Raw genomic sequence first — 10,000 nt, forward strand, 5'->3', positions numbered from 1 at the left:
GATGCTGTCCATATGTGAATGTATATGCACAGAAGCTCCAACTCCACTTGTTAAACTTACAGAAAATTTCTAATTCAGAAACCTTTAAATAATTTCTTATATTTAACTACTATATATTTTGCTTATATTTTTCCATTTACTAATTTCAGCATTCATAAATGAATGGAGGAGACTCCTAAAAAATGTTTTCTGCTATACGTACCTAAGCTGCTCTTGTTCTTTCTTTTACAGTTGAATTAGTTTTTTCAGCCATACTATAAATATATATCCTCATATCAAATGTTTATACATAAGCATGCAAAATGTTTTCTTAATAAAGTAGGCTCACGATATTCGCAGGGGTTAGGGACCACAACCGCCCATGAAAAGCTAAAATTTGCGAATACTTGAGACCCCCTCTAAAAATACACTTATAACTGCCTATTTTAATACAAGTTCAAACAACAAATATATCTTAAGCTACAGAGGGTTCTCAGTTTACGCTGTACTCAACCTATGTAATTTCGTGGTTATGTTTCACAATCTCCGATAAATTTATTGAAAAATTCTTGTTCCATTATTTGGACATAAATTCAAACATCACATGGGAACTAGTTTGCAAGCAGAATAGATGAATATACAATTACTATCCGACTTACAACCTACTCGACATACGACCACTCGTACTTACAACCTTACTTCAGACAGTTGACAATTGAGTTACTTGGCACTGCGCCATCTCATGAGAACTCTCATCACTCAGGCATGAGAACTCTCATCACTCAGGCAGCATCAGTTTGAGTTACCCTGCCCTATCTGCAGCATCATTTGGTATTAACTGTACTGTAGACTGAATTGCAAACCAATTTACGTAAGAATCGACTTCTGACATGCATGCAACTCAATGCCTGATCGTACGTAATATATACTATTACATAAATGATTAAAATGTATTAGTAGAAGTACATTATGGTAAAAAGATTGAAATAATGATTGTACATTATATTACAGTACTAAGTGGGCACTTTTATATAGCAAAGGTTTGATAGCATACCCTACCCAGTATGTTGGCCACTTTCTAAGGTTCGACTTACATCCATTCTGACTTACAACCAGTGGGTCGGAACCAAACTTGGTTGTAAGTAGGATAGTACCTGTAATCACCTTGCAGCAGAATATGGGGGACGGCATCGATCACTCACTGGCTATACGCCATCTTGAATTGTATTTCATTCACTCTCAGTCACTGTTGTTTCTATTTTGGGGGCCTTTTTTTATTTCAACTTGGCTTCAAAGCATAAGGCAGACTCTTCTGATGGCAGTGCTATGAACCAAAGAAAAATGATCCGAAAAGAGCAAAACACATTTTAACACTGAACATACCTGCCCTTATCTGGATTTTGCCATTATCTAACAGGCCCTTGGTTCCATTTATCTGGATAATCGAGGGATTACCTATTGTGAAGTATTTTAAAAAATAAAACTGCAAAAGATCGCATAAATACGAAGCACGGGTTGTTTACAAGGCAGACGATGGATGCTGAATGAATAACTAGCTCATATATACTAGTGGGAAATGGTGACTCATTTGCCTGGAAACAAAGGACCAATGTTCACAGGTTCAAGCAGGAAAGTGTTGATCAAGTGAGTTCAATTTACTAGCTGATACCTCTTTTGTGCTTAGCAGGTCATTCCATTAAAAAAGGGGGGAGGTGCACCCACTTCAATGCTTTCAGTCCACCATCCAACAACTCTTAGTGTACTTAATTGTTTACTCTGACAAGCACAAATTATCTTTAGTTTAATCAGACCAAAACTCATTGTAATGAAATCTGCTAAGTTGAAGTCTGTTAAATGAGGTGTCACTTTAACACTCAATTCCTGTTTGCTAAAAATTTAAGGCAAATCTGTAAACTAAATCTAGTAAAAAAAAAAAAAAGAAAAAAGACAAGAATAAATGGAAAAGGAATAACTAGCCTCAACACAATTATACCGAGTACTATACTGGATGACAGCTAAGTTGCTGGCCTATTGTGATTACAAATAATTAGGCTTACTTCGGTCTGCACAGTATAAATACTCTAACACCATCATCATGATACTCTTATAATTGGCAAACGATAAATGTTATCCGCATACATCACCTTATCAACATATTGTGCAGTTTAATTTTGAATTACACTCACTCCTCCTAAACTTGATATGAAAGCTAATGTTGAAAGAGAGCAATTTTCTTCAAACACTAGTAGTACTTTACACTTACAAATCCCATATGTCACTTTCAATGACCAAGTTATAGTAGTACAGTGGTACCTCGACATACGAAAGGCTCGGCTCAACTTACAAAAAACTCGAGATACGAAAGCAAATACGAAGATTTTTTTGGCTCTACATACAAAAACAGTTCAAGTTACGAAAGGTTGTAGCTGTAAAGTCCCGAGATTCGCCCGGACCACCAAGAACAATCTTAAAACTCGCGCGCCGCCAACTGAGTAAACTCGCCACCATCCTCCCGCTCTCCCTTTGGTTCCTGATGCTAGTCACCCTATAAGATCCTGCTCTCCTATTGGTCAGCATCTACCCCTTGTGCTCTATGTATTCTATTGGTAAAAGGATGCTGAAAATTGAAAAACTTATTCATGCAATAATTTAATAAAAAAAAAAATTAGGTAAAGATAGAATAAATAATATAAATGAATGGTTATTATACTGTTTGGTAGTTTCAGTAGTTGAAGAGAGATAATGAAAATTTATGGCTTACTGTGTGCTAGGAAAAGTGTTTGCTTGGAGATCGTTCGGTACTTGTAAGAGCTGAATGTCAACAGAAGTTTGGAAGCTTTTTTTTTTTTTGATTGATTGTTTATTGTAGTTAATGGTTACTTAATAATTATTTGAAATGAGTATATGCAATACATTTAATACAAAAAATTGTGAATTAGATACCATTAAATGTAAAATAAATCAGACTGCTATCATCGAAGCTAACAAATAGTATTTTCTAGAATTCTTCTTCTGTTTTAATATTACGTATAAGTTTCATTATAGCTGTCAGTAACCCGGTATCTCCATTAGGTAAAGATAGAATAAAGTATAGAAATGAATGGTTATTATACTGTTTGGTAGTTTCGTTAGTTGAAGAGAGATAATGAAAATTTATGGCGTACTGTGTGCTAGGAAAAGTGATTGCTTGGCGATCGTTCAGTACGTACTCGTAAGTGCTGAATGTAAACAAATGGTTGGAAGTTTTTTTTTTTTTTTTTGTGTATTATAGTTAATGATTAATTAATAATTATTTGAAATGATTACATACTGATTATTTACATATTTTATTGGCATATTCTAAGCTTTTAGCTTCTTAGGTTTAGATGTCAGAATCACAGACTAGGCTACAGTAGCAACTGCTAACATAGGCTAGGCTTATTGCTACGGGACATATGCTAAAGTCCTAATATATGCAGTAAAAATGGGGTTGAACATTACATGCAGTTGAATATTACTCAAGTATGTACAGTATTTTGCCATTTTGGAGTCATATCTCTTCCGTCGAATCAGCGTTGTAACCCTAGAACATGTGTTGTAAGCCTGGAAATATAATTTACTGGGGTGTTTTTGTAGGGCTTGGAACGGATTAGGCATTTTACATGTAAAATGCAGTTCAGGATACGAAAAACTCATGATACGAAGGCCGCCTCGGAATGGATTAATTTCGTATCTCGAGGTACCACTATACATCTGTACTTTGGAGTGATTTCCTCCTAAAATCCAGTGTTTGACAATGAAATTTAAAAATAAAAATCATACTCACACAGATGTACAGTCTGCATTCCAAATGGACCAACAAAACACTTAAGTTGGACCATCCCCGCATCACTGATTTTATTTTAGCTCTTGCGCAGCCATTGGTCAACCTTCTTAATTGACTATGGGCAGAATGAGCTTGGCCAAAAAGTTAATATCATCCAGACCATAAATAAAAACATACATTTTACTATATTTACCAACCTTAAAATCAACGCCATCTTTGTTATGTAAGGAGATTATGTCATTGGTGATAGTTGAGGTCAAGTTCTCTATGTCATCACAGAACTGATGGGAAAACCTCATTTTGCGCAGTGTGTCTTGCCGCCCTGTTCTGGCAAGGTGCTCCATCATTGACTTAATCATCAATTCGAAGAAGAACCTGTTAAAAATGTGAGAGATTACATATTCAAAACATAGGTTCAAAACACTGGCTTACTATCAGTAGTGAGGCAAACTAAAGAAAGAGTTGTAAGACTATATTTAGTTTCTTGCTACATAAAAGTATTTTTTGTATTAAAATATGTATACCAAAAACTTACAGTTTTATAATAAAATGAAGTTTTGCATATGCTTACCCAGTAATTACATTGCTATAGTTTTCCATGTGTGGCAGCCTACTCTAAAATTTTAGTGGGTAGTGCTTTGATTGCTCAGTGTAGGTTACACAGTAACGCCCCCTAATAGCAATATTAGGAATGACTTAGCTAATTCCCTTGTTCTGTTTTATGCATAATGTCCATCGGAGGGGGGTAGGGAGGGCTCTTATCATGTAATTACTGGTAAGTACAGTGGTACCTCGAGATACGAAAGGCTGAACTTACGAAAAACTCGAGATACGAAAGCTAATACAAAAAATTTTACAGCTCTACATACGAAAATTGATCCTGATGCTAGTCACCGTCATGAGACCCTTCTCTCCTATTGGTCCGCATCCTTCCATCATGCATCTACTACGTAGCGGCGTGCCTCGGCCACTCGGTACCAGCATCGTTATCGTACGCACGTGGTATTCGTTTGTTCTAACGACTTTGTTTATTAACGTAAAATTGTTAGTGATTTCGTTGTAGTATACTTTATCGTGTTGTGTGAGAACTTTACTCTATACTTATACGTACTACATAACATAATTACGTACAGTATATAATTAGTCATGGGTCCCAAGAAACTTGAAATTCACGGAAAGAAGAGGATGCTCTCTTTGGAAACGAAGATAGAGATTATCAAGAAGTATGCAGCTGGTATGCGATTGAGTGTGATCGCAAAGGAATATGACCGAAAACCGTCGACAATAGGCACCATCCTTAAGCAGAGGGATAACATCAAAGCAGCTACACCTTCCAAGGGCGTCACTATTTTGTCAAGCAAGAGGACCTACGTGCACGACGAGATGGAAAGGCTTCTTCTTGTCTGGATAAAAGACAAAGAAATCGCAGGCGATACGATAACGGAGATGGCAATCTCCCAAAAGGCCAGCGCTATTTTTGGCGATTTGATTGCCCAGGCTGAAGACGACGGAAGAGAAGGGACATCAAGGCCAGCCCCAGACTTCAAGGCTTCGCATGGGTGGTTCGAGAAATTCCGTAAACGGACTGGCATCCAATCGCTGGTGCAGCATGGGGAGGCTGCCAGCTCGGACACGAAAGCGGCCGAAGTTTTTATTGAGACGTTCGTCGAGATGATGACCAAGGAAGGCTACAGTTCTCAGCAAGTCTTCAACTGTGATGAGACTGGCCTTTTTTGGAAAAAAATACGTCGTCGAACGTACATCACGCAGGAAGAGAAGCTACCTGGGCATAAGCCTATGAAAGACAGGCTTACGCTTGCACTTTGTTCGAACGCCAGTGGGGATTGCAAGGTGAAGCCCCTACTGGTCTATCATTCCAAGACTCCTCGAGCCTTCAAGGCCCACAAAGTGCTTAAGGAGAAGCTTCCAGTGATGTGGAGGGCTAATGCGAAAGCCTGGGTAACGAGGATCCTCCCTGGTGGAATAAAAACAATACCTCTTCTTCAGCAGCTTAGACAGAGGAAAAGCAAAAAGAGCTTTGCTTGATCCCTCTTGACTGCCCCTGGGAGGCGGCAGGCACTCCCAAGGAATGATCCTCCCTGATGGAATAAAAACGATACCTCTTCTTCAGCAGCTTAGATGGAGGAAAAGCAAAAGGAGTTTTGCCTCGATCCATCTTAACTGCCAACCATTCCTCTGCCTCATGCAGGGATCTCTTCTAAGAAGAGAGGAGCAGTAACTTGAGAAGGCAAGGAACAGAAGGAAGTTTCCTCAGAAGGAAAGTGGAAGCAGGCAAACTGGTAAGCACTTGTATAAAGAACTCCGTTAAGTTTGCTAAAAGAAACCTCAGAAGGCTAGAATATGAAGAGGCAGGAGCATTGTCATAGTGAGAGTTCTTAAAAGGCTCATTCATTGGTTGGTTAAAGAAGATGGGAGAGAAAGAAAACTGCAAACCATCCGTCTAAAGGTAGGGTGCGACTCTCTTGGGGTATGGAAAAACCCGAAAACTCTGAGAGTTGATTGTCATCTCCAAATACAGAATTTCCTGAGCCAGTGTCAGCTGGGACTTCTGAAGGTTGACAAGTAATCCTAGTTCTTGGGTGAGTAGAAGGGTCTTCTGTGGGTCCTTTGTGCACTTCTCGTTCGAAGGGGATAGAAGAAGCCAGTTGTCCAGATACAGAAAGATGTTTATCCTGAGAAGGTGGGGCCATTTCCCAAAAGGGGCGAGAACTTGTGTGAAAATTTGTGGAGCTGTAGAGAGGCTAAAGTAGAGAGTTTGAAACTAAGAACTCTGTCCCATAAGACAAACCTGAGGTACTTCCTGAAGTCTGGGTGGATGGGGACATGGAAGTACATATGCACCTTGCATGTTGATGGTAATCATCCAATCACTCTGGTGAATGGATGACGTGATTCTCTGGATGAAGAGATTTAAAGCACTGACATTGATGACAGTACTCATACCCACCCTACCACAATGACTTGGGGACTGCAAACAGATGACTGTAAAAACCCTGCGTGTGGAAATCCTCAATCACCTCTACAGCTCTCTGCCGAATGTGGGATGATACTTCTTCTGAAAGTGGCTGAATACGTCTCTGAGCCTTCAGAGTAGGCTGTCAATACAATGGGCGTAGTTACTAGAGGGGGTTTCTCCTTGAACAAAATGGAGTAGCCTTCTTTCGAAACCTTTACTATCCACTGCTCCTCTCCTCTGACCCTCCATTCCTCCGAAAAATGAAGAAGTCTGACTCCTACTGATACAAGAAGACTGAGTCTCCACTTCTTGGAGGAAGGCTTGGTGGAGGTCCTCTGATTGTCCTGGCCAAAAAAATGGACATTGGATCAGGTTCTAGGCTGAAATTTCTATCTGCTTCCAAGAAAGGGCTGTTGTTTCATAAGCTTTCATTAGGAAGAATGGTTCTACAGTACTTTACTGCAAAGGAACCAAGCTATTGATTAACTTTAACTACTTGTCTAAGTCTAAGCATTTGGTCAATATTCTTATAGGAACAAACCAGATTATACCAAAAAGTATATAAAACAAGGGAATTCTTCTTACCTGTAAAGTTTTGAAGTTTTCTGGGGTCACCCCAAAGTCTGTTAATTCCCACCATGCAGGCTGTATTCGATTACTAAGAGGAATCCATAGACTGGTTGTGATGGGTGCCATTGGTAGACAGCAGGTCAATGTGGCTGATGCACCTTCACTTCTCTTAGCATGTAAATGAGAGGGTGACACATCTCAATAACTACTGCGTGGACCTTACAGCCGTCCAGCATTACGTGCATTGTAAAACTACGCTGTTCTCGTTCTCATGATTATACCAGCAGTTGCCAATTGGTTTGTGTTTACCTTCCAAACTTAGGATAAAAGTTACACAAAACCATGGAAATAAGTGAATTTAGCGTATCTATTTGCAATCTATGTACAAATATGAGAGCAATTTTATCATTACTGCATTACTATGACATCTAGAATTCATGGAAATAGTTTGTAAAGGCATCAGCGTATGTATCACGTTCGTCTAAATTGGCAACACTGCCCCAAGCTCTTACGAACGATTTCTACGCCCGTCATAGCTCTACGGCCGACATGGTTATCACAACCTAGGCTATCACTGGACTGTTGCCAACCTAAACGGCAACCGTCTAGAGTTGACTGAGCTAAACTACTGCTTAAGCTTTCTTATTCAAAATTTAACTGCACACAATGGAATTGCCACTTATCCTATGAGAAAATTCACATTTCTCCATAAGTGTGTGCTCCCAAAATGAAAGTATAATTATAATGGTGCCACCGAAGACGAGAGGTTGGTAGCAGTAGGCTGTGACGTCATGACTACCGCCATTTTGATAGCTGTTTTGGCTATGACATCATCACGCTTGATGGAAGCATCGTGAGGCTGTTGATGGTACTCTTGCAGCCAAGATCAAGAGACCCAACCTGTTGTGCCATTTCTACTTTTACAAGGATGTGACAGTCCTGGCTCGAAGATGAGGAAGAAATTATTCTTCTCCTCATGGCACGAGGATCAGTCACGAAGTCCCTGATTCTAGCATTCTCCAACTCTTCACAGCCACACTAAACTAAGCTTCCATCAGTCAATTGTTCGACAACTACAACTACTACTTGTGCTTTCTTATAATAGGGATGTGATAGTCCTGGCTCGAAGATGGAGAAGAAACTTCTCCTCTTGGCTCAAGGATTAGCCACGAAGTCCCTAATCTTCCAGGATTGGAAGAACGCACTGGCGTCAAAGTCACCTAAGCTTGTTGACGCTTAAGTGGAAGGAGACAGAGGAAAGACTTGCATCTTTTCCACTACGTGTCTGTTATATCTATTAACACTTGCAATTTCTCTCAAAAAACATGTGCATTCAAAAATTGCCAAATCCCAAAGCGTAGTTGTAAAGTACTCTTGTACCTCAAAGAAGCGAAAATGGAAATATGTCTCCGTGTAGGCCACAGCTGTGAAGTGACGTCATGGCGGGCACCATGTTTATGACATCAGTGAGCTTCTTGAATGCGAAGGCAACACTCGAAAAGAAGGGCAAGGCTGTTGTTATTCTTGTAGGCATAGCGACCTGTTCTCCAACTCTTCACACTCAAAAGGCTGCGATGTTGCACTATCTGCTTCTCTACAGATGTTGACGCATTCGACCGCCACTCAGTGCATATCAGGATAGAAGGGAAATCCATCGTGTGGGACTCTGGATGGCAGCACGACATCATATAGCAAACCAACTGTCCTTCTTGGGTTGGTACTCCTGGTAGGCCTAACGCTGACCTCACACCTCCATCAACTCTGCCCACGTATCTGGAATGAAAACAAGATGGCGATGCACACCTCTCCCCGCAGGGAAAGGAGCACAATTAGTCATAATTACTTCCCAAAGCACATCCTGATACATCCAAGCTTTGGATTCACAAGCAAGCTATATGATATATGTGAAAATCCAGAGTACAGGCAACGAATTAACTGTACCTGAAGAGTTTCTGCACCTACAACTTACTACACGATGAGTACCCCAACGTCAAAAGCGTCAAAGAAAATATCCAGGCGTTAATCTGCTTCTTGTGATACCCAGGAAATCTCGAAGCATGAGAAGGCTTCATGTTCACAATAGTGCCCGGGAATTCCAAAAAACAGATTCCAAACAACAGGGGGCAAACTAAACCGGCTTTAAAAGGATGGAAGCAAAGCACGTCCTCTCTTAAAGGCGGTAAGAAAATAAGTAACGGGGTCACGAGTTAAAGTGGGGTATATGGGTGGCTCCACATGTCTCATGACCAAGCAAAGATGCCAATAGTCCCCCTTGCGTACACAATTATTTTAAACTTTACCGGTTTCCAGCTGGCGCTAGGTATTTATCCTAAAGTTAAGACCGAAGGTTTGTTTCGTATATGAACAAATAGGATTTTCTCAAGTCAAAACCCATTTTCTTCTATTTCACAACACAACAACAACAAGAATTTTAACAATTGTAATGAACTGTTGCAGTTCAATCTCTGACATCCTTTGTAGGAACCCTTCAAGATCAATCGCCAATATTCTTTCCACAAGGGGGAATGTTACTGAATTGCCCACATAGAGTAAGATGGCTTGACTGTTTCCCAAGTAATAGGATATTAGAATTACAAATTACATAATCTGCTATTTTGGAGTATTTGCCCAAAGGCCTCAAGATCATATATGGAAAACAGTGAAAAGAT

General features: G+C 39.9%; 1 protein-coding gene across 1 annotated transcript in view; it reads right to left on the reverse strand.

Annotated features, from left to right (window-relative positions):
* Positions 1-10,000, reverse strand: part of LOC135219591 (dedicator of cytokinesis protein 7-like) — a 492,066-nt gene that overhangs the window by 298,880 nt on the left and 183,186 nt on the right. Inside the window, 1 exon segment of the mRNA XM_064256479.1 lies at positions 3,982-4,159. Coding sequence (XP_064112549.1) covers positions 3,982-4,159 — 178 coding nt within the window.

This window comes from Macrobrachium nipponense, chromosome 1 (genome assembly GCF_015104395.2).
Source record: "Macrobrachium nipponense isolate FS-2020 chromosome 1, ASM1510439v2, whole genome shotgun sequence".
In the NCBI taxonomy this organism is placed as follows: Eukaryota; Metazoa; Arthropoda; class Malacostraca; order Decapoda; family Palaemonidae; genus Macrobrachium; species Macrobrachium nipponense.